This window comes from Lissotriton vulgaris, chromosome 11, assembly GCF_964263255.1.
Source record: "Lissotriton vulgaris chromosome 11, aLisVul1.2, whole genome shotgun sequence".
Classification (NCBI taxonomy): domain Eukaryota; kingdom Metazoa; phylum Chordata; class Amphibia; order Caudata; family Salamandridae; genus Lissotriton; species Lissotriton vulgaris.
The window spans coordinates 1009965636-1009991919 of NC_141699.1; the positions used below are offsets into that span (position 1 = coordinate 1009965636).

The window sequence follows — 26284 nt, forward strand, 5'->3', positions numbered from 1 at the left end:
GCAGTTTGGAGACATAACACTGGTGCCTCGTGTGAGAAATGTGCTTAAGGGAAAGTAAACTCACACTGGCGAGGAGAGTGAGAAGCCAGCACTGGAGGGCAGTATAGGGAGAAGGTATTGACATACCCTGTGAACAAAGTGAAGTGTGGGCACTAGTAAGAAGCGTGACACGTGTGACACTCGTGACACACACACACACACACACACACCCACACACACACACGATTAATGTGAGGATCTGGCACTAATGGGCTGTATAAAGTAATAAAAGTGTTCATCTTTGTGATGAGAGGAGGTCAGTGGTGGCAGTGTGATCATCTGGCATTCATAAGCAGCTTAAGTTAATAGGATGACACTGAAGGGCAAACTATGAACTGTTATTAGTGAGTTGGAAGAAAATCTCACATGATTAGGCAGTGTAAAGAGTGGACACTGTTGGGGAGGTGTTGGTAGTGGATTTCGTTATAAAGAGCTGATTTTGACAAGTATGGTGAGCAATATTAGGAGCCAATACTGATAAACAGTGCGATATGCTAGAATTGTTGGTCAGTGTGAGTATCTGGCAGTAGTGTGGAATCGGTCAGTGGAGCACAGTTTGAAAATCTGGTATTATTGGGCAGTGGCAGGAGCAGACACCGGTGAGTAGTGTAAGAAGCTGGAGCCATTGACCAGTTTGTAATATTAGCTCTGGTGAGCAGTTTGAGAAGCTGGCACTGGAAATAGTTGTAGCATCTGTTAGGGCACTATTTGGCCCTGGTGTGGAGTGTGAGAAGTAGATGATTGGTGACACTATCAGGAGATGCAGCAGTTGGGCATAGTGAGTAGCAAAGACTGGTAAAAAAAAGTGTGAGGAATTAACACTGTAAGACAGTAAGTAGAGCTTGCATTGTCGGGCAGGATAATGATCTAATATTTGTGGGAAATGTGAAGATCTAACACTTGTTTGCAGTACGAGGAGCTGGACTAGGTTGATACTGTGAGGAACTCGTACTGATTGGCAGGACTTTAAAACACAATGGCGAACAGCATGAGGAGTCGATACTTACAGAATGAATAAAGATTGGGTAGTGTGAAACCGAGGTACTGGATTGCCACATTAGGAATGGACACTAATATGCAGGGTAAAGAGATGGCACTGTGGTCCATGTCAGGATCTGGCACCGGTGGTCAATATAGCAGTTGGCACTGGCTTGCAGTGTGAGGAGCAGGAACTGATGGGCACTCTGAGGAGATGATTCTGTTAGGCAGTAGGATAAACTGATATGGTGTGATTGATGGTCACCAGGGAGGACTGAGATTTGTGATAAGTATGTGCAGCGTTAGCTTCTAGAAGAGTAATGTGTGGCTCAATGGTTAGAGCAGCAAACCCTGATGCAGAGGCCTGGCCCGGACTAGTGTTCAATTCCCGCCTCGGCGGGTCTTGGGCTAAATTTTCTCGGACCTGATAATTCTCGCCTCGGTGCCTATTCTAATCATGGGTCCCACTCTGCAACTCTGGGCAATAGCTTGCTTAATCTCCACAACGGCCCCAACAGTGCTAGGATGCCTGGCTTCACCTTGGGGGTGCCCAGGAGTGGACATTTCACAGCGAAATGCCAGGAAGGGTTCCTAAGTGGTATACGGACAGCGCCGGGACACTTCCGTTGGAGATAGCTGTGCGCTTTACAAATGCTGGCATAATGCACAAGCACTCATCGGAAGCAGGAGGAGCTTTCTGTGTTGGGCACTGTGAGGAGCTAACACTGGTTATCACTATTAGAACAGTGTGAGAAGGTTCTGTTGGTTGCAATTGCAAGTAGCAGCCTCTGGTGAGTTGTGGAGAACAGGCAATTGAAGATAGTGTTATATGATGGCATTGATGAGCAGAATAAAGAGAAAGCATTGAGAAAAACATGGATGTATGACATTACAACGCATGCTTTTACCACGCATGCCTTTACAACGCGGTTTTTACAACGAAAACCTTTACAACGCATAGCGCTTTGGGGTGCTGGATAGTGAATAGTTTAATTTACTATTCCAACTCCAGTCCCCGTGGACACTAGGGAAGGTGTTGGATAGTAAATTAAACTTATTCCCTATCCTAGAGCGCCCCCCAGCGCAATGCGTTGTAATGGTTTGCCTTTTAAAAGTTGCGTGGTAAAGGCTCTGCGTGGTAAAAGTTGCGTTGTAAAGGATGTTTCCCGAAAAACATACGGGATGTGTGTCATGTGCACACCTATCTTGCCTCACTCTTAAACCAAAACTGTGGGAAAATAGTTGAATTAAAACACTTAGGCAAAGATTTACTAAGGGTGCACAGAAGCGCGCTTTTTTGAAGGGTAGGAAATCTCACCCCGCAAAACATTATTAAATAGCTGCAACCTTTTCCAGAGCTTTTAAGAGATGGCGCTGAGGACAGGCCGGAAGTGGAAGCGCACTGTCCAGAGATATCATTTATAGGGTTACACATTCCCGAAATTGAAAATATTTTGCAGTCAATTAAAGGATCTGTTTGTAGTCCTGATTACTGATGCAAACTTTGCTTTTTTTCTTCCTTCAGATGATTCTGGGAGACCTTCTAAGATTCTGCATAATTCTAATTACTGTCGTCATCGGATTCAGTGCAGGTACATTTTCTACAATTTATCTTGTGCTTGACGGAGTGAACTATGAATTAAGTTAAATATATTATAGACTGGGAATGGGAATGATATTATTTGATAGCTTAATCGTCAAACATTTCGCCGGTTTTAATAACAATTTTGGTTAAATAATCAAAACATGCTAGAATGCACATTTATTTGATATTTTGTGAGGTAAGAAGGGATCCCTCAGGTTACTAACTCCCTTGAAATCATCCTTCAAGGGACATTATGTTTTTTCAATCTCTAATTCGTTTTCTTTCGTTCATTACCTATTCTTTCCTAAAGGGACGGCACCGGGAAACCCCTTGGGGTAGCTGTGCGCCCTACAAATTTAATTTAATAATAATAATATGCAAACATTTATGAGTGATCTCAAAACCATTACAGACTACAATATTCTAAATGTTCTACTCTCTAGTCCTTCTACAAACTGGGCACCATATCAGGTCTCACAGCATCAGGAAAACAACCAGCTCAGCCCTTGATAATGTCCTTAGGGCTATGGCTGACCTTGGAGGACGGATGCAAGGAAACCCTTTATAGTCTGTCCAAATCCTTCCCTGGGGCTGAACTTGATGTGATAAGGGGTAGATGCTGAGCCCTCATCAGGAAAAACAGCTCCCCACCTTCACCCATGTGCATAACAGAAAATTGTATTGCTCTCCAAAGGAAGGCCCTCAAAGTGTGCCTACTCCATGGATGGCACAAGATTTAATTAGAAGCTACCACATTATCCCTGGATGTTCCTAGAAGGTCAGGGGATTTCTGCCACCCATCGCTCCAGCAGAGCTTTTCTGCCTTACAGTTTGCAAACCTGATAAACTCCAGAGGTGCTTCAAACCTCCCATTGGTCTTGAGAGGTGCCCACTGGGCAATGAGCTGAAGGCAATCAAAAGCATGACAGACACACAGTATCCCCACCCCACACAAGTTTACTCCTCAGGTGGGGACCCTTGCTGTGGGTATAGGTCTAACAGGAAAGCAGACTCTTGGCACCATGTGAAAGACTGCTTCCTCTGTAGGGGTCACTCCTGAGTTTCATCAGGTTGTGACACTTTGGCATCCTACTTCGGACTCTCATAGGTTCCTTAAACAACTGGTCCTTAGCAAGTGCTGGGTGCTCCCTCAGAGCATACTTTGAATAGTCCATGTCAAAGTGGGTTCGGTGGCGCCCACAGTGGCAGGTCCACCTTGCACTCTGCCGTGGACCTCTTTGTGGTACAAAAGGGGGTGGTGATGGACGGAGCATCTGAACCAATCGAACACTCACACCCAGTCAAGAGATCTGGGTTTAATCCATCACCGTTCTTTAGCCCACTCTGCCACCCCAGTGCAGACATGTCCATATGCATATCAGTCTGACTCTGTGCCTCATGGGAACAGTCCAGCCCGAACTGCCAAGCCATGCCTTCCCTGGACCGGAAACAAGCTTCCGAGGACCGGTTTCTGGCATTTCAGCCGTCTTCAGCCCGGCTTGCTTGAATCCAGTGGCAAAGTGAGCAAGGGACTCATGTCTGAGCGTACCCTGCCAACTTATGGCGGACAAAGCGATACAAAAGGGGTGGTGATGGACGGGGCATCTGAACCAATCAAACACTCACACCCAGTCAAGAGATCTGCGTTTAATCCATCACCGTTCTTTAGCCCACTCTGCCAACCCAGTTCAGACATGGCCATATGCAAATCAGTCTGACCCTGTGCCTCATGGTGAACAGTCCTTCCCGAACTGCCAAGCCATGCCTTCCCTGGACCAGAAACAAGCTTCCGAGGACCGGTTTCTGACATTTCAGCCGTCTTCAGCCCGGCTTGCTTGAATCCAGTGGCAAAGTGAGCAAGGGACTCCCCCTTTTGTACCGCTTTGTGGACCTCTTTGTGAGCATCTGTCCTTTGAGTTTCGGGTTCTGTAACAAGATACTCCTATCTAGCTCTCTGGTACCCGGTCAGTCCAAAATCTGCCACATAAAAAATCAAGGAGATTATTTCCTTAGGAAAACTTTTTCAGGAAGATGTTTGTTTCACACTCACAGACCATTAGAACTCATGTCACCTTGCCTCCGTCTGAGGCTGGTCTGGTCAGACCTGGGACTTGTCTAACATATTTCTCTGGCACTATTAGCTGATGGTCTCTTATTGTCTTGCTGGCTCCACTGTCTTGGAGTTAATATAGTCTGTGGCCATCTGCAGACAATAATACCCAAATTTACTAAGCCTCTGCATTGTCCACAAGGTAGCACACTTACAACAGAAAGGCTTCAATAAGATTTACCAAGCCACACAAGGGCTATTTGCGTCCCTTTGAAAAGAAATGTAACAACGCAGCAGGTTGTGCAGCATTGTATTAAACTTCGAGCTTGTAGGCGCTTCATGGGTGGAGTATGGGCATTCCATTGCATCCACTCATGGAACTGACGCAATTCCAGATTTACAAAGGTATGTGAACCTTGGATTGCTTCAAACCAGTACACCGAACAGGGAATGGTGTAACAAGTAAAAAAATCTTTTTTCCTTGTTTTGTCCTTTTTCTTTGCGTGATACAATTTGCAGCATTCATAGAAAGACGAAAATACTTCTAAGGATAGTTTTCGCCCAGGAAGGTTTCCCTTCCTACATAAAAACTATCCTGCTCGCAGCCACGGCCCGTGGAGGGAGTTTCGGTGGGGCGCAGGCCCGGACTGGCCGTTGCGGGCACCGGGCAATCCCCCGGTGGGCCGCATTGTTGGGGGCCGGTTTTGGGCCCCTGGGGGCCGTTTTTGTTACAGGGCCGTTTTTGCAGCATAGCTGCAGAAACGGCCCTGTAACAAAAACGGCCGAAAACCGGCCCTGGCACAGAGCGCGGTCGCGCCCCCCCTCCCCCTACTCCTCCCGGCACTAAGCAGCACACAATGTGTCAGTGCTACGAGCGAGCAGGGGTGTGCTGTATCTCATCAGATATGGCACATTTCTGCTCTCTCCGTTTCACACGGCGCAGCAACTTTGCTTGCTGTGCGGCGTTGCATGAAACATTAGTAAATATGCCCCAACGCACAGAATGTGTCGGGTCTTCAGTGGTGCACAAGGGGCATCACCATGACCTGATCATACTCTGGTTCAATCTGTCTAGTGCAATGTTTATCGCACCCGGTAATTACTAGGTGCAATACACGTCGCGCCCTTTGTTCATTTTCAGCAGGATAAACCTGAAGGAATTTCAGAAGGAGAAAAGGCTCGGTATTTCTGGTACATGTGTATTTCGGTGCAGCAAGAATAAAAATCTACATGTTATTCCTACAAAACGAATTTGTTTCAAAGGCCATAATTATCACAATTGAAGGAGCTTGCTCCTAAACAGTCCCTTAATATTACCCTTTTTGCTACCTAAAAATGTGTTTAAGCTCTTCCTGGGAGGAGACCTTATGGTATCTTGAAGCATGTAGTCATATGTTTTAATTGAAAAATGCTCTTTAAAGACAAATGGCCATTCCTTTTTCGAAAGGTGCACACCCTGACAAAGTCAATAGGTCTCATTTGTATTATTATGAAAAGCCTTATGAACTACAGTAGACCTGAATAGGGGTGTTGGTCATTTTTAGGTATAGGGCTTTCTTGTACACAGATCATCTCATAGTACCTTGCACATAGCGAAAAAAGACGATGGGGCAGATTACAATGCAGCCCATAAAGGTCCAGACGGCCTCGTAATGTGATGCAGGTAGTCGAAAACTAAACTGGCCTGTCATTCCAGCTGGCTTCAAATGGCCAGTCGGAGCTGGCTCGTAATCCCAAGGGGCGGGCCTTTCCGCCCTAGAGATTATGATGCATGGTTTCTGACATGGTTTGCATGCTGCCCTGTCCGACATGGAAACCTTGTCGGAAAGAGTGTATGGGGGCCCCCAGCAAGACAGACTTGGGCCTGCGGCTTCCAGTTGGGGGCCGAGGGGGGCACATATGGTGCCCCCCTGTTGATCCCTGCACCCCGTGGCAGGCACCTTGAGGTGCTTTCTACGGGGTGCATGGATGGACAACACCTCCCACTTCTCAATGAGAGCCTGTGTTACGGCAGAATTATAGCCGTAACACAAGCTCTCATTGAGAAATGGGAGTATGCGACCTAAAACGTGTTTGGTCGCATTGTAATAAGGCGGTCAGGACTGCAGACCGGAGGTCGGTCAGTTCCAGGACGGAGACAGTGCCAGGCGGAGACAAGTCCACCTGACATCGTACTCAGGTCCTATATTTATGGGGTTTGGTTTTTTTACTAGTAAATATTGTTTATTAGACTTCACTTCCAAAAAAATAATGTTATCAAGGCAACACAGTTAAAAAATATATATTTAACAGATCTTTAAAAAGTTTCAACCCCTCGGCCCAACGTTAACACCTGATCATCTTTTATGCAAAGAGGATAGGGATGGGAGCAGTAGCAGTTAAGCATGACTATCAGAGCCCTGCTGGCCTTTGGGTAGCACAATGTCCATGTTAGATTTTAGGCAGGGCCACAGGCATTATGCTCAGGGGAAGGCCAAATTATGTGGCAGCGTTGAGCAAATAATGTGGCAATAAAACATAAGTTTTGATGCGTAAAGCGGTACATTTTTGTCAATTGTCAGAACCCCTTTCAGAGGGCTAAGGGACATATAGAGGCAAATGGGACCAACTGTGGTTGTGAAGGCCTTTTACTCCTGTTGTTCCGGGGCCCGATCTACTATGGATTCTGAGCAACTGGGACAAGTGTCCTTGACTCTCAGCGGTAGATTTGGAAAAGCACTTAAAGACTCCCTTGAGGAGTGGGGGGAGAGAATGTAGACACAGATAAGTGAATACGACTCATAACTCTAAGTGCAACCAATAATGTCCCGTCAAATACTTGCTTTTGTAGGGGAAAAAAAGTATTTTATTTCTAACTCTACATATGCAAAGGAATAACAACATTAATTAACAACAACACAATCCCCTTGAGGTCGGGGCTCCAGCTTTTGTCAGGCAAGTCCCTGTCTCACCCTCTTCCTTGTACAATGGTCAGGGTTATTCCCCATTCACTGGTTGCCGTATCCAGGGAATGCTCATTACTTGGGCGTGCTCAAGAGTTTCCCTTTAACTCTTCAGGAAATAACCAAAAATGTCAATGGTGCAACAGAACTGTTAGCAGTGAGTCCCCCAGGGCCTAACAGGCCCAGTTTAATTCTTACCCACACTTGCAGCACAGAAGAATTTAGGGATGTAGTGAGGGCCCTCAGTGGGAGCACATACAAGATCCCATCCTGCTTGGACAAGTCAGGCTGCTCACGCCTCACACAGCAGCACCCGGCGGTGCAGGCTCACTTTCGTGAGCGGCACTGCTGGAGTTCTTCAGTTATAGGTGCAGCTTCCAGCTCTCAAAGATGCAGTAGGTTGTGCTTTCCCTTCCCGACTGGAGTACAGCAAGGGGGCAACATCGTCAGTTGGTTCCTTGGAGGGTCCGTCACGGGTAGTCCTTAACGAACGCAGCCTCAGTCTTTTCCTAGGGCGGCAGCCCAAAACATTTGGTGATGTTCGTACTGGCAGTCCCTCCTTGCTTACAGGCTTACCTTGGTACTTTACAGTACGGGTGCAGACTCCTCTGGTTCAAACGCTGATATGACGGCTATTATGAGTCTCAACACTCTCACAGTAGCAACTTCACGAGTGGCTCCTCCTGGAATACGAGGTCACCCACAACACGGCAGTACGAGTTTGACGGGTCCCGCGCTGCGCAATCTCACAGTGCAGTCCAGGGCAGGCCTCTATTGGCATATGGGGGGTCACCGAATCAACACTGCCCACAAGCTACGACTTGATCTGTGCACAACTGTTCCCTCACACCTCTCTCAGGGAATCTTTTCAGCAGGGCTTACCACTAGATCTCACTTCCTGCAACCCTCTCTTTTGCTCACAGGGCACACTGGTCTTGACAAGCAGACAAGTGCTGATGCTCCAGGGCTTGTGATCTTGGGGGCATATTATCAAGAACAGCGTTAAAATTATCGCTGTTTCAGCGGCAGGAAACACCGTTCTTGATAATATGCCCCTTGGTTTTCTCTGGGTGATTCACACTTCTTCAATCTTAGCACCATTTACCTTCTTGCCCTCTTCCTAGCTGTTTACAGGGCAAGTAATAGAAAGCTTTGCCTGATTTAGTCATGCAAAATCTAAACAAAAAAAACTTTACTGTGCAATTGCGGAGCATTATTGTAAAGTAGAGAAGGAGGCTGTAGTATCTCATAAGGTTTATTGAGATAAATGATAAAACAGGTGGAGCCAGGAAGCACAACTGACAGCAGCAGAGGAAGGCTTCAACTGACCCTTCATGGAACAAGAATGCAAGAACAGTAATTGACATTCTACATGGTGGCACGCTCTAACGCGAGCCTTAAAGCAATATGCAAATAATAAAAGAAAGCACAACATAACACATCCCCCTCCGTCACAATAAATGGCAAAAGGGACAGCAAAGGAAAGGCAGGGGAACAAGGGAAAGGAGGAAGGGAACAAGGGGGGAAATAATAAATTACTTCACATAATCCTTAAGCCAACAAGGCAACACTCGTGTCCTATTAGAAACCTTAACTGTAGGTAGTGTGGGTGCTGAAACAGCATCATTATTAACAGCAGGAGAAGTTACAATTGGAAAGGAAGGTACGTTGTCATGTACATGACCAGAATCAACTGAGTTGGGTTCCTGTTCAATACTATCAGGTTTACGTGAGGATCTATTGGTCTGACAATCATGAGAAACAGGAGAATCGGTTACCCCATCCCCCTCCCTTAATTGAGGCAGAGATCCATTAGGCGCAAGTTGAGACTGCAAACTGCTGCCTTGGAAGTAATCCTCAACCCAATCAAAATCAGTTAGTTTGTCTCTTACAATCTCATCTGCACCATGGTTTTGACAAATATCCAAAGCCACATCCTTCAGGTTCCAAACCTTCCCGTCACTTAACTTGACTGAGTTCCTAAGAACTTCCAGAACCTGTTTAGGCGAATCAAATTTGTTCTCCCCCTTCGAAACCCTGTACGGTTTCTTAATCCTGACCCAATCACCACTTTTTATAATGATATTTTTCACGCCATGGCGCTGATCATAGTAGGCTTTACTCTTGTCATGCACCAATTCTAAACTTTTCTTGACCTCAATAGGTGACCACTGCTGGACGTTATCTTTGAATACCCAACCAGGGTTGAATTTACACCTAGGTAATCTACCACGCATCATCACAAAAGGGGAAACTCCTGTGCAGTTATTTAAAGTCACCTTGTAAGACCATACCGCTTTTTGTATTTCCAGTTTCCAATCTAAACCTTTGTAATTTGCAGCTTGCAAAATCCCCTTAATAACTCTATTGAAACGCTCAACAGTTCCATTCCCACTGGGATTGTACAAAGAGGTTGTTTTGTGTGTGATACCACATTTTGCAAAATAGTTTTGGGCAACTTTGGACAAGAACTGTACACCATTGTCCGTTAGGATGTTAACGGGTAGACCCTCCACAATAAAAATTTTATCCAAAAACTTTAACACGGTCTGAGTATCCACACTGTCCACAAACTTAACTACGGGCCACTTGGTAAACAGATCAATGGCAACAAGCCCGTATTCCTTTGGGTCACCTACAGGGCCAAAAATATCTACTGCGATGGTTTCCCAGGGCATGTTAGGAATGAGTCCCTCACTCATAGCTGGTCTAAGAGTCCTCAAAGACTTGTCTGCAGAATTGCAAACAGAGCAACCTCTGACAAAGGTTTCCACTTCACTGTCAACTTTGGGCCACCAAAACAAATTTTTAACCGCTAGCTTAGTCCTTACAATACCGAAATGTCCCTCGTGACACAACTCTAAGACTTTTTTCCTCAGCCCAGAGGGTGGGACAATCCTGTCCCCCCTCATTAGAACCTCTTTTTCAAATGATAATTCAGAACGTACCTCCCAAAATGGCTTCACAGTGCCCGACAAAAATCTCTCTTTCGGCCAGCCGTGACAAATAAACTTTGAAACTTCCACTAAATCCTTGTCGGCATTGTGTTCTCTTAACCAATCCTCCCTGCTAATGGCTGGAAAACCAGAATCATGAATGAATGCTATACTAATGTTTCCCCAAGGATCATCAACGCATTCTTCCAGAGGAGAAGGGAGTCTAGACAAACAATCAGCGACAACATTGTCTTTACCAGGTACATATGTGATCACGTAAATGTATTCCTTCATCCGCATAGAGATCCTTGCCAACCTGGCCGAAGCAGTAGCTGTGCCATCAGTGGATAAAATGTGGACCAACGGTTTGTGATCAGTCCTAATGTGAACCATTTTCCCCCAAACAAATGCACGAAAATGTTCTAAGGCCCAAGCGCAAGCCAAGGCTTCCCTTTCTATAATCGGGTATCTGCTTTCAGCAGGTGACAGAGCCCTGGATGCAAACAAAATTATTCTGTCTTTACCCTTCTCATCAACCTGTGATAAGACTGCGCCTAGACCCTTGTCACTTGCGTCCGTTGTCAGATAACAATCTAGATTAGGGTCAAAGCTAGACAAGGCGCTCACCTTTTGCAAATCCCGCTTGATCTCAACAAACTCATTCTCACACTCTTTAGACCATTCAAATTTTACATTTTTCTTCAATAGGGATCTGATGTTGTATACCTTAGAAGCAAAGCCTTTGATGAACTTAGCACAATACTCAGCCATACCCAAAAACGATTTGATTCCTTCTTTGGAATCAGGTGCAGGTGAGTTGACAATACATTCTATTAGTGAAGTTTTTGGTCTGACGCCCTCCTCACTAATTATATGACCCAGATATGAGACATTTCTTTCTCCAAATTTGCACTTAGACAGTTCAACAGTCAAACCAGCAGAACTAAGTGTGGTAAAAACTTCCCACAACTTGGTGTCATGATCCTCTTTATCGTTGCCAGCAATTAGAACATCATCCTGAAAGAAGCTAATACCATCCATGTCATCAAACAATCTGTGCATTAGGCGTTGGAAAACAGCCGCGGCTGATGCAAGGCCGAATGGCATCCTTATAAATTGGAAACAGCCAAATGGTGTGATGAAGGCTGTTAGATGCCTAGACTCAGGATCTAAAACTACCTGATGGTATGCAGCGGAAAGGTCCACTGTGGAAAACCAAGTCGCTCCCCTTAAGGAAGAAACCATTTCGTTAATTTTGGGCAAGGGAAAACGTTCAATCACAATATTTTGATTAAGATGGCGTAAATCAATACACAAACGGATTTTTCCGTTGGGTTTCCTCGCTACGACTATTGGACTAATCCACTCCGAAGAGTCTACCTCCTCGATGACACCTTTGGCTAAAAGACCCTGAATTTCCTTCTTGACTTCATCTCTTATCAAAAGGGGAATAGGCCTAACCTTATGCACTTTAGGCTGTGCATTGCGTTTGAGCATAATTCTATGCTCAAAGCCCCTAAGCTTGCCTAGCTGACCACTTACTACGTTGGAGAATTTATGCTTTAAAATATCTTCCAATTTGCTGCCCTCATCTACGACTAGCACCTTTTCTTTGCTATTCGGATCTAAGATGATATGGAGACTTTTCTGGTCATACCACCCCAGAACAGAAGGTCCTTTTCTTGCAATGTATAATTTGCCTCTGGCCATTCTGCCTTTAAATATAAAGGTAAGCCATCTGAACCCTAAAAGTTCAATTTTACCACCAGTATAACTTACTGGACTAACATCTGAGGCATTTAATTTATCCCCTATTTTCTGTGTAAAATTCTTTTTCCATATCTCCTCGTTGACAATCGTATATGGAGACCCCGAGTCTGCATATACCTTAACTTTAACACCGCCAAAAGAGACTTCACAGATAGGTTTGCCCACCATTGCTTCATCAGTAAGGTTTAACATATAATTGCCTTCCTCAGTAATGTTCAACATGTAATTCCCTCTTATATTCTTTACACAACCACTTTCATCATCACTACTTCCATCAACACACTCATCCTCATTCCAAATACATTTGACATTAGTACGCCTACGGCACATTTTGCTGAAATGGCCAATGAGACCACAAATACCACACTTTTTTCGTAAAGCAGGGCATGACTTGTAGTAAGCCATATGCTCTTTGCTACCACAACGGTAACACTTTTTGTCTTCCAACTTGTTATCCATTCCTTGGTTCTTGTAAGGTTGGCTAAACCCTTTGTTATAAGATTGTTTGTTCTGATATTTTGGTGTCCCTTGGATTTTGAAGACAGCCGATGACGCCTTGTCAGAATCTTTAACAGTATCTTTAATCACAGTAGCACATCTTCCCGACATCTCTGATTTCCTCATTATTGCGAGTACATCGTCGAGAGGTGCATCGCCATTAACCCAAAGGCGATCTTGAATAGGAGAATTATCATTGTGCATCACAAGCTGATCTCGAATAAGTTCGTCGTGTAAATCACCAAATTTGCAATCAATAGCCAGTTTTTTAAGTCTTTGGAAGAATTTGTGTCTCACAACACCTATACACACTTTAGGTGCGAAATATCTATCCATATCAGCAATGGCATTATCAAATTCACTTGAATCAGCGTCAGCTAATTTTTGCATACGTGAATATGTTTTTAATCCTTTAGGACCCAGTGAATGTAGAAGTATTCTTTTCTTTTGCTCTGGTTTCATTTTAGCGTTTTCATCAATAGCACAGATGTAATTATTAAAATACTCCTTCCACTCCACCCACTTCATGTCTGGTTGTGATCCAGTAGCCCAAAAGGGTTGTGGGGGGCTAATGACAAAGCTTTGTTGAGCCATTACTGTTTCAGAAATATCTTCACTGTGGAGTTGATCCCCAGAATTCATATATGTATATAAACAATGCAAGGATTTTTGTGCAGTAATCCCGTTTAAAACACAACACTTGGTTGATTAACAATTAGCAAGTGCCCCGACAGTCTCACCTGTTTATCTTTATCCTCCTTGGTAGACAGAAACGTTATTCAATGGTGTGAGCCAATGATGGTTTAGCGCTGGTTAAATAAAGTTCGTTTTTTTTTTTTTTTTTAAACTGCCTCGGTGACTGAGCCTCGGTAATTGAATCTTCCGAGATTCCTTCGACCAACCCAAAATGGCCGCTACGCAGGGTCACGCAACGTGACCTAGCGCGATTATGTCATCACGCGATTAACCCAGGCGCGCGTGATTGACGTAAGGCATTCCGTGGTCGCGCGTCGTCAGATGGTGTTTGGAACCCGGCTCCCGATTGAAAGATGCCGGCATGCGCGACCAACCGGAGCCTGCAAGTCAGTAAGTCTCCTTAAAGTAAAGAAAAATATACGAACCAGCTTTTGAATCCGTTGAATGTAAATGGCTCAGGTGATAGTAGAGATAACATAAATTCTTTGCAAAGCGATTCTCTTTTTCCCTTGCAGACGATGAAAAAGAGAAAAAAAAAATAATCCGAGGTTTTAGGTTGCAGGGTGTCGATCCCGATCGTCGCCAATTGTAAAGTAGAGAAGGAGGCTGTAGTATCTCATAAGGTTTATTGAGATAAATGATAAAACAGGTGGAGCCAGGAAGCACAACTGACAGCAGCAGAGGAAGGCTTCAACTGACCCTTCATGGAACAAGAATGCAAGAACAGTAATTGACATTCTACATGGTGGCACGCTCTAACGCGAGCCTTAAAGCAATATGCAAATAATAAAAGAAAGCACAACATAACAATTATATGCTACCTCACCCACCTTTACCTTCAAAAACCGTTTTAGAGAACTAACTAATGGTTCACAATATTTCCCCCATAGTGCAGTAGGATCCGGAGGACTTTTCCATCCAACAGTAATACTTCATTATTTTGGCATTTTTACACTTAACACTGTTTAGGCACTGGTTGCATCTCATTAGTGCCAGTTTAACACCCAAATATAGCAATAACCAACAGAAAGGTAACTAGTCAACCTTTGCAATTGCCCTTACACTGCACAGCAACACTTGGCGCTGTATTTCCAGTAACTTTTTGAACGGTTTGAGCTAGAAACCACTTTTTTGCTAAAATCTGCAGATTATGAAGCAGAGGATCGATTATGTGGCAAATGCGGAAGATATATAATTATGTGATAAATGACATGGCTGCACAATCGCATAATTCTAGTGGCCCTGATCTTAGAGCAGAGGTGGTAAGGGCAGACCTTAGGGAACCAAACCAAATGCAGATCATAGCCTAGTCTGCTACCCTTGCAGCTCCTGAATGTTGTTCTTGTCTATGCATTTTACAAAGAACTTTTCACACACAATTGCAGAACTTCCTGATGAGAACTAATGATCTGGACCTGCCCAACAGTAAAGATCATTGCACCATAAGCTGACTCATGCCAGAGACAAACATTCATCAAGAGTTCATACAATGCCTTTGGAAATCACAGTGACAAAACCACCCATGGTTCTATAATCTTGGTCCTAAATGTTTTAAACAATATAAGTGTGCTTGTTCCAGGCAACCTTAGTGCTTTACTAACAATGTTTCCTTTCCTCTTGCAGCCTTTGATGTCCACTTCCAAGCGTTAAACACAACATTATGCCCGATCTTCAGGGATTTCCCATTCACAATGTTCACCGTCTTCCAGCTAATGATGGGCCTCACTGATCTTCCAGGTCCTCCAGCTGTTAAATTTCCAGATTTCGTCATTATCCTCTACATGGTCTACATGTTTTTTGCATTTATTCTCCTTTTGAACCTTCTTATTGCACTGATGGGCGACACTCATTTCAGGGTGACCGGCAAGCGCAAGGCTTTGTGGAAAGCACAGGTAAGAACTAGGGTCATCTCTACTTATGGTTAAATTTACATATTGTAAAACTAAAGGTAAAGTGCATTCATCAAACATGACAAGATATAGTACTTAAAAGAGAGGCTCTTGCCCTCATTTACAGGTTGAGGGTAAGGGCATCTGCCAAACATTGAAGGATGCCTTTGCCTACAATATCTTAATTTTGGAAACTGCCTTGTTTCAGATGGCAGGCCTCAGAAGCCATCAGAAATTCCAGCCGCCACTGGGGGACTGGCTTCATGGCACCCAAAGGAAAGCTCGATTTAGAGCACAGCCTTCCCTTTACTGTTTTCTGCTCAGGGCGCCTTGCCCTTTTTGATTCCTAATATGGAGCCTCAGCCGACTTTGCCATCTGAATCCACTTTGGGGTGAGCCATCTTTCACTGTCCCACTGATTTGACTGGCATAGAAGACAAAGTGTTTTGCCTGGCAACCCCAAACATGGAAACCCAAGAGGAGAAAACTTCCAGAGTGCCAGGGACTTTGGTGTGTTTGCTGTTAAAAAACAAATGTCCAATTTGGGGTTTGGTGTATAAAAATAAAAAACAAAAAACTCACTGCCATGACGTGGTAAGCCGACATTGAATAATTCCATTCTAGTTGTGGTGGACAAGCCTCAGCCAGGTCGGTGGAGATGGCTTCCAGCATCTTGGAAGCCTGCCAGCTCATTTCTAAATGACCCACTGTAAAAACATAATTCAGAAAAAATGTTAGCAAAAAGGTTTGGCATCTTTGTTATTAAAAGGTGGGTTTTAAATAACTACCAGATTTTCAAATCTCTATCCCAAACCAATAAGTCCATTTGATGGCTAGAAGTCACTATTCCGTGGATTAATGTATCCTATCCAGAAACCTGGGCTAAGATTCACGGGTGCAAAGTAATGAAAAGTGACACAAACCAGCGGAAGTTCTTGATAAGTATTTACTTTCCAACACATTCTTTGTGTTGAAAAGTAGGCCAAAAAGAAATACAAAGTGTCCTATGCATCAAGGGTGTGTCACCTGGGTGGTACATGGGCATTCCAACACTACAACCCAGTTTTTTTTATAGCAAGCCATATCTACTAAAATAGGTATATAGGGCTTTGCACCAAAATATAATCCCTCTTTGAAGCAGGTCTGAAGAGGGGGAATTGTTTTAATTTCTCGTACCTTTTCAAAAAATAAATGTATGCTCCACTATAGATAACACATCGAATGTGTGAACAGTTTTTAAAGTTAGTCTAAGCATAATGTTTTGTACTGGAAATATAGCATTACAGTATAAAATCTATGATAGCGATCATGTCCCTTTTCACAATGACACAAAGGAGTGTGCATAATGTTAGGCAGCCTGTTTGTGCACCAGCACGGGGGAAGATAGCAACAGAACAATTTCTTAACAGCTCTGGATCTGCAATGATTTCTACCGCTAGTGGAACTGGAGACAACTGCGTAGCACTCTTTTAGTAAATGTGCTGCTTGGTTTTTATCAGTGTGGTCATGAGATAGAATCCAGTTGGTTCGACTCAGGCTTTCATCCTTCCAAAGATAAACGTTATCCCCATTGAGATGGGAAAGACTAAGCTCTTGTTTTCTTTTCCACAAAATTGCTTTGATAGTGAATGAGTGCTTTGCAAAATGGGCTGTTTTGTTTTATATTTAGTACTTCTAGGTAAAATGTCTTAATTGAATATCTAAATGTTGTAGCGTGTGATATTGCTTTATTGAAGAATTCAGTTATATAGAGTGTTACAATTGAGAAGAACATGTAAAAGCACTGATGGATATCAAAAAGGTAATTGAATTGATAATGAAGTGTAGAACAAAAATATAAAACACAAAGATGTTGCTATAATAAGTTCATTCAACCAATTAGCATTTTATACATTTTAAAGAGTAAAAGAAAGAAAAGAGATGGGGTAAAAGAAGAGAGAGAGGAGGAGGAAGAATAAAAAATATAATGTAAGTTAAGAAGTCTAAACATTAACAGTGTGAATATACTACATAGTTCAGAATGCAGCCAAGTAATTCTACGTAATAGTTATGGTGGTTCGAAAAAAGTTGTGGTAGTGGAAGAGGTAATAGATTTTCTAGATAAGAAGGATGTGAGCGGCATCTACAGCAGGTCTCATTTAATCATCTGGAGATGTGGTTGTAGCGTTAGCTCAGTCCAGTCTGTGATTATGCAAGTGCATATTCCAGCACCAATAAACAAACTTTTAGTAGTATCCTTCCAATTAGATGGAATAATTTGTAAAGCAATAGCAATGAGTAAGTCAACACATTTTCCAACCATAACTTGAGAGTGCCATATATGAGAAATAGATCCTAACAAAATATGTAATTTATCAAAAGTATTTTATGAGAACAAATATCAATGATCTTATCCCAAAATTGTATCCAGAATACTCACACATGTTCACATTAAAAAAAAAACATATGTAGCAGGTCACTATTGTCTTTGAGGCAAGACCAACATCTGTTGTCAGTCGAGAGTTTAATCCTGTGGAAAGACATAGGATTAAGCCCCTTCAGCCAGACGCTCCTGAATCTCCGGCTGGATAAGGTTGGCGTCCTGCTGGAGAAAAAGATGGGGTGAAGGGGAGCAGGTTGAAAAGAGGACCCATAGAATTCTATGAGAAACCCTTGCACTGTTTGGAGTACCCAGGCGTCGGACATGAGAGCTCACCAATTTTCTATAAACTGTGCCAGTCCACCCACCCAAGCAACTGCAAGAAGTGGATGAAAAACTCACTGTGAGTATTTGGATTGACTCCTCCACCCCTGGGTCCATTGTGTGGACCTCTGTGGCGTGCCCATGCTCGGTGGGTTGGAAACCCCAGAATCACCAGGAGGCTTGTCATTGGCCGTGCTGAGATTGCTGGCCCCTGCCAGAAGGCAAATAAGTGGAACGGCCAGCCGAGCACCCCCTACCATGGCCGGCCCCACTGAAAACGTACATTGAAAATGCACTTCACCGTTGACTGGGACTTGTCAAGAGAATTAAACATTGAGACACATTTCCAAACTCTTTGACAAACGGGTTACCAAAGAGCCCACCCTGGCTTCCTTGCCCACCTCTGACGTGGCCAAGTCCTCTAGCTTGGGGTCAATTTTTATTAACAAAGACCTGCACCTCTCTGTGAAGATGGCACAGTTTGCACTGGAGTCAAGCTAGCCGGGCTGATGAGAGGTGTTACCTCGAAACCGGTCCGGTCCTCGGATGCTTGATTCCGTTCTGGGAAGGACATGGCTTTTGTAGTTCGGACTGGACTGTTCCCATGGGGCACAGGGACAGAGCTGATTTGCATATCGCCATTGTCTAACCCAGGGTGGTGTGGAGTGCAAAAAAACGATGGATTTGGGCCCAGATCTTTGGACTGAGTTGAGTGTGTGACATTGATCCACATTCGGTCCATCACCTGTTGTGTTTGCATATTCCGCCCTAAGTGCGCTGGGGATGCCCAGACGTGGGTCCCAGGCACTCCACACCACTGGAGTCAAGCTAGCCGGGCTGATGAGGTGTTACCTCGAAACCGGTCCGGTCCTCGGATGCTTGATTCCGCTCTGGGAAGGACATGGCTTTTGTAGTTCGGACTGGACTGTTCCCATGGGGCACAGGGTCAGAGCTGGTTTGCATATCGCCATTGTTTAACCCAGGGTGGTGTGGAGTGCAAAAAAACAATGGATTTGGGCCCAGATCTTTGGACTGGGTTGAGTGTGTGACATTGATCCACATTCGGTCCATCACCTGTTGTGTTTGCATGAAATATAATGGCCCGTTGGGCACAGCTGGACAGTACATCCAGATAAATTAAGTCTCCGGATGCCTTGGTGTCTTCTGCCATGTCAAAGATTTTTGCAAGTGGGCCTGTGATGTCCAGGAGCTTGTCCTGGCATGAACAGGAGTTGTCAATACCTGTATTAGGGTCTTTAATGTATTTGGCTACGAGAGGGGCCATTCAAGCGTCTATCTCAGGGGTGACAGCCACTTTCTCACCTGAAAGCGGTTCCCGACCTCCTGATCAAGGGCTTAATTGAGCCTGCCAGCCAGATACTGTGCAACCTTGTCTCTGAGGGTCCACTCAGTGGAGGGGGTATGAATGAGGTCCTTGTGGTCTAATAGGCCTAACAGGGGGTCAGCTGGCCCTCTGCAGAGGGCCTAGACCCCACATGAGGATTGGACGAGGGTCTCCAAGACCGGTTGTGGTCAGAATCAACCCCAAAACCTGTAAGGGAACCATCTGGAGAGGAGAGGGGGCGATCTAATTCAGTTGTGAGGAGCCTGAGGGAGTGGAAGATTCTGCGGTGTGGGTGGGTTGGCCCCCAAAAAGGCCTGCTTCAGCCTCTGAGTCATGCAGGTGTTTGCACGGATTCTCTTTGGGGGGAGGCAGAGGCCACCTCTGGAGGTTGTGGGCCGTGGGCCCAAGAAGGTCTTTCCTTGGTGTGAGGGGTTGTAGGTATCTCTGTGTCATTTCCATGAGTCTTTTCTCCAGAGGGGCCATTGCATCTGAGACCACATTAATGATGGCGGCGTCTACCATGTCACAGAAGTAGTCTGTGAACACAAAATTCTGGACGTCCTCATCCTTATAGTAATCTCTGTACTCCTCCATGGGGTGAGGTAGGTATGAGGGATGTATGTCTGTGTACTGAGTGGCCACCCACTAGGTAAGTGGGATGCAAGAGTATGGGGGGAAGCCCCTAAATGATTGCCTGAACCAGTCTGTGTCGGCCTGAGCAAAGGGGGGCTCTTGCCAACTCTAAGACTTAGCAGTCACAAGGTAGCAGGCAACAGGCCTTGAAGACCTGAACAGGAAGTATATACTGGGCTCCAGTCAGGTATGGCTCGCCAGGCTCTGAACAGGAGAGGGGGTCTGGCAGACAAACTCGCCTTTATTGCAATAAAAATGGGATAAATTGCTCTACGAAGGGCAGTCTGGGAGGCGTCTGCCTCACAGGAGTCTAAGCTCCTGACACCGTCTTATCCCACAGGGTGTAAATGCTTAACTTGAGTTGGTGTTGCCATGGGTGGAGGCGCTCAGCGTATGACTGAAATTGACACGCAATCCGCTCTGCGGCCCAGCAAGTCAAAGAGCGTCTTTAGTGAGACGTGTGAAGGGTGTGCACCCTCTAGCGGCTGATGGACCGCTGCGCGCCTCAGTGCCAAAGTCCTCACACGAGGGAAACTGACATAAGTAGCAGGTACGGAGGAGTGACTCGACATCCCCGCTGCTGTTTACATACAAAGTGTAAGCATCATTAACGAACAACCAGTAATTAGCAATAAAACAGCATCAAACATGTGCAAAAGGGGGACCGGGGTCCCAACACTTATTGGACACAGCTGCTGGCAGCAAAGAAAGAGGTAGGCAGTGCTTGATTGGGTAGGAACTTGTTTATTTGTGAACTTCTTTTTACCTGAGGTTATGGATATGAAGTGTTATTGTGTCCCTGTTAAAGGCTGCTATTTGAATAAATGGAAGACAGAAGAGCATTATCCTTGTCTGCCATAGACTTCCAAATTTATGTTGTATGTCTTGAAATTCAAGGGCATCCAAATCAGACAGAAGCTGATCTATTATAACCCCTTTATTTATCCATTATTTCCAAGAAAGGACTCTGTTGTTTAATTTGATGTTTTATTATGCATGCCAGATTGGGAAAAACACAATATTTTCTAAGCTAGAGTTGGAACAGGTGAGCAAGGGTCTAGCTACAGAAACAGAGTGAGTAAGTATTGGGGATAGAAACAACTTCTGGATTGTGAAGTGTAAACCAGCTCTCCGATACAAATAAGAGAAGTTAAGTGAATCCTGTATCTATAAATATTTCTTCATAACTGTATTTATTTAACCGGAGAACTTCAGATTTATCTATATTGAGTTTATATACTGAAACCTTAGTCATTGAATAAACTGAGAAATTGGGGAATAGAGTGTTGAGGGTCTGAGACAAAAATAAAATGTTATCAGCATAAATTGTAAATTCAACCTTCATTTCTTTGCACTTATAACCAGAAAAGTAGATCAGTAATTTATTTTCCTAAAAAGGGCTCTAGAGATAAAATAAATAAAAGGGGATAGTGGGCAACCCTGCCAAGTGCCTCTATGCAGCTCAAAATACTGCGGCGACTGCTTACCATTTACAAAAATAGAGGTAGAAGGTTCAGAATATTATAAATGAATATATTTAATGTTCCAATATATAAAATCCCAATTAACCCAGTCAAAAGCTTTTTCTGGATCCAGTGTTATGGTGGCAGTAGGAGATGATGATTTGGGGGCTGAGTGTAGAATATTTAAAAAGGTTCTAGATTCATCTGATGTAAATCTTCCCCTCACAGTAAACAACGACTCTATGCCAATTCGGTCTGGGATGAAATGGTTAATGTGAAAGCAAGTACTTTTGCAAAAATCTTACTATTAGTGTTTTGTAAGAGAAATGGGGCTATAACTCCCCCTAAGGCCATATATTTATCTTTTTTTAGGAAGCAAACATAATATAGCTTCAGAAAAGGTGCCATGTGTCCTATTCTGAGAAAGAAAGTGTTGAATCAAGAGCAATAATTTTGGAATTAAAAGAAGGTAAAATAAGAAGAATTAAAGTCAACGGCAAAACCATTTGGGCCAGGAGCTTTGTCTTTTGGAAGTTTAGTGATTGAGGTAATCATTTCCGACACAAAAATGTTGTTATCCAGGGAGGAGAGGTTATTCATGTGCTCTACATTTTTAGGGAAAGAGTGTAAAAATCAAGAGCATCCTCTGTGAGGGAAGACTCTGAAGTATTTAACTGAGTGTAGTATTCTGTGCAACATTCCTTAATTTTTTAATAAGTCCAATGTCTGGTTTTATGCTTGTCGGTGATAACAGGAATATTGAATTTTTGCTTCCTGACTTTTAAATAATTGGCTAATAAGCTGTCAGCTTTATTACGAATGCCATAATATTAATTATTCATTTTTAGTAGAGTGCACATGCACTATCTAGGAATAGCTTTTTATATAGTAGTTTTGCTTGAGTCAGCTGTGTTAATGTATTTGTCTGCGGGGAGGAAAAGTATTCATGTTCAAGAGTTTTACGTTTTTAAAGAAGTTCTGAAGAATCTTTAAGAGCTTTCTTCTTTTAGGTGGCAGCATCATATATAATAAAACCTCAGGCCATAGCTTTAAAGGCATCCCAGATAAAATTCACTTGTGTATCAGAAATGCAAAGGTCATTGAAAAAGTCAGTAGAGAAACTTCAAACTGTTCAAGGAAAGTCTTATTGCATAATAATGCATTGTTAAATCTATCTATTGGAGCAGGGAATTTCTGTTAATATATCTAAGTCGACAATAACAAGGCATGGTACGAAATGAGGATAGAGCCAACAATGATTGAAAAACATTTTGAGTTTAAAAAAATGTAATCTATCCTATATTTGGAGTGGTACACAAGGAAATAAAAATGAAATTCACGGACATCAGAGTGAGAAGAATCTCCAAGAATCAATTAATCCTCTGGAAACAACTGATTTTTTAAAAGCATTTTGCATTTTCTTGGGTATGTATCAAGTCTGAGAACTTTGATCAATAAAGAGGCCCATTAGTTGATGGCAGTCCACCTTACAATGAGATTATCAGATGGGCGAAGCAATAATTTGGTGAAAAAGTGGCCCCAGATTTCAGAATCAACACCTGTGGGGCCATGGACATTAAAAGCAGAAAGTTGGGTGTTGTTTATCTTAAGAGTTTAGGAGAATCCATCTAACTTCATCATCCTTAACTTAGTTTTCTATCTGAATATATAACGCTTTATGAATGAGAATGACTGCACCATTTTTGTTGGTAAAGGCAGGGAAACAAAAAACATGTCCAACTCAATTTATTTGCAGAGAAACTACGTTCTGTTCTTTAAGGTGAGATTCTTGTAGTAAAGCGATTTGGCATTTTAACCTGGATATTAGTAAGAACTTTGTTTTTTAATGGGGTTATGGAGGCCTTTAGCATTTATGAAATAACTAGCAAGTTACTCATTAAATACATGAATGAAGATAAATATACCTTAAAAACATAAATAAACCAATGTGAACTATAACTATAACTTCGAGAATATATATAAGGCATATACAAATGGCACACCAATATTGAACAGCTGCAAGACGAATGATAAGTTGGGTTAAGTGAAAGGGGTAACAAAAGGGTATACGGAAAAGGAAGAAACTAGAGGGGAAATCAGGGAGGTACAATGACTCCCCAGCAATAATAAAGAGGAGATGGCAGGAAGCCGAATGGCTTTACCCATAAGTGAGGACAGTAAAATAAGAGGTACAAAAAGTGTAGGGGGTGGAGCGTAAATGCAGAGGCCAACCCAGAACAGACACCTAAAGATTAGAAAAATAAAAGATATGCATTGGAGGAAGACTGACTAGGAAATATGATGAAAGGAAAATAGGATGAGAAACGTGCACAATGAGAAGGCAAAAAATTGAACTTACGAACATGAATGGGAAAAGACACTGATGGATGAAGAGAAAAGAAACTAAGCAAACACAGGAATATAAACAGAAAACAGCTTTTGCAGATGTCTCCGTAAAGACCGGAAACCTTTGAAAAGCAAAGAAAGACTTAGAAACCCAAATAACAACTTATGGAGTCTTTGCTAAATGAGGAAGACAAAAGATCAAGTTTGGCTATTGCCTCTACCTTATGTGCATGGATAAACTGCTTCAAATCAATCGGTTGTCAAAGGTGGTCATTTTGTCCTAGTAGGTAACTTTTTTAAAAAGACAGGGATGAATAAGACCAAAAGTGGCATTCATTGATCCCAAAGCTGGGAGTAACTCCAAGAATTCTTTCCTTCGAGCTGCTGACGTTCTGGCAACATCTTGACTGAAGAAAACCCTGTGACCAGACCATAACATTTGTTTTCATTGTTTTTTGGCTGACAGAACTTTCATATGATCAGAGGATTGCAGAAAAAAATGAAGCTATCCCCCTTGATCTGGTGGAGGTGGAAAGTGTTGAAGGTGAAGGGCCAATGCGATGGTCTCTTGGGATAGTGAGGTCAGAAGAATCTTTCAGGCCAACAATTTTTGGAATCCTGAGCTTAAAGAATAAAATAATATCTGAATCTTCTGTGCCCTCAGGAATACCATAAATTCACAAATGTTTGCACCTGTTTTCTCGACACTCTGCCTGCTTTAAAAAAAAGAAAAATCATCCCAAGTATCACTAACTCGCTGCTCAACCTTTGTAAGCCTAGAATATAAATTAGAGCATTTATCTTCAATTCACTGAAGAGCTGCATTTGTCTCTAGATCAAGTAGCTTTAGGCCCCAAGTTCTTCCGTGATATCTTCCAGCATTAGTTGTAATAGCAATTTTCTAGGAAAAGCTAGTCTTTTTTTATTCTTTTGTTAACCTTGCCTGTGGGTTTGGTATTCTTTTGCTATCTTTGCCTCTGGGTTGGTTATGGAGGTAGGCGAAGGAAAGGGTTTCGAAGAAGCTGGCTTGTGGACCTCCATTATGATAAAAGGAACGATGATTGTTATAATTTGGTGCCACTAGTAGAAAGAACCTGTAATACGAGGCTAAATAGATGTATGCTGTCTTGAATTAAATTATACTATTGCATGCTCTATTGGGTTGGCAACACCACCTGAAGAAAAAAATGAGCAGAGGAAAATCCAAAATAGTTTCATTCGCCCTATGAGCAAGCATCTTGTAGTTATGTGTCCATTCTGGTGGAGCAGAAAAGCAGGGTGGAAGTAAGGCTTTCAAAAGAAGCAGAGTAAAATGACAGCTGCAACCGTGAAGCAGCAATCAGCAGTGGAGCAGAAAAGACCTAAAAAAAGGTCTAGAAACTTACCCCGCCTGTTATCTTTGCTTCAGCTGCCATCTCTGCCCACCAAGCATGAAAAGGGGGAGGGAAGTACGCTATTTCTTCGTGAAAGAGCCCCGTAGGGTACAAAGAGTTGCAGTTAGGCATCCCGTTTGAATCATTCCTGTGCTTACACCCTCAATGTTCAGATATTGTGGTTTATTTAAAATCAGAATCATATTTATTCACCTTCTAAGAGAGAAAAACAGTGCCACGTTCGTCAGTACTAAGCATGTGGCGTAGAGCTTTGATCTCTCTTAAAACCTGCTATGTTAACCTCATAAGTCACCTTGCCAACCTTAATGTCCTACAAACTAAAAGAAATTCAGAATGATGCTTGGACACATCAAGTTTTTGCTATCTTCAAGTGTTATTTGAAAATTGAAATTTTCATTGTATAGTCCCCTGAGCACCAGGAAGTGGCAAGAATTATAAGGTGGGCTGATGATTTTGTTTATGTTGGATAACAATGTCGGACTATTATACTTAGCTGGATTATGCAACTGTCCCAGTGGTAATTCTACTAATAAAGCTGCACCTGTACTGGGTGTATTCTAGCCCGATATGTTTGAACAGCTAATTCTAGGAGTATAACTAAAATGGCACTCATCGTTTACAGTGATAACTTCAACGTGGAAGGAGGAAGCTCATAGTTGACTGTTTACGTATGACTAAGATGATGCCCATTTTAGAAGTTGGTTCTCGCTAAATCCTTTTTTGACTGCTACCACTGAATACAGGGTACAAATTACTTGAACAGGATGGAGCTTGCCATACATGGCGAGAGAAAAACACATGTTTGCCGGAATACTCTCCGTCGCTATACTCAACTCTTTCATGGTACGAGATGTGTTGGTAGGTTGATTTTGAGGGACTGCTAGTGTCTCCTTGTGGGCACCTGGTAATTAATTTTGTAATATGGGTTGTATCGATGTAATATGTTTTTTGCTGGATAGGGGCAACTTGTAATTACAGACATGGTGGTATTATGCCGCTACGTTAATGGGGCATTACTATATTAGGAGTGTTTTAGT

At 43.1% G+C, this 26284-nt stretch overlaps 1 protein-coding gene across 1 annotated transcript in view; it reads left to right on the top strand.

Moving 5' to 3' along the window:
* LOC147683933 (transient receptor potential cation channel subfamily V member 6-like) overlaps positions 1 to 26284 on the top strand; it is a 201188-nt gene that overhangs the window by 169056 nt on the left and 5848 nt on the right. Inside the window, exons 12-13 of the mRNA XM_086944925.1 lie at positions 2543 to 2609; positions 15118 to 15386. Of these exons, the coding sequence (XP_086801051.1) occupies positions 2543 to 2609; positions 15118 to 15386 (336 nt within the window). The remainder of the gene's footprint in view (positions 1 to 2542; positions 2610 to 15117; positions 15387 to 26284) is intronic.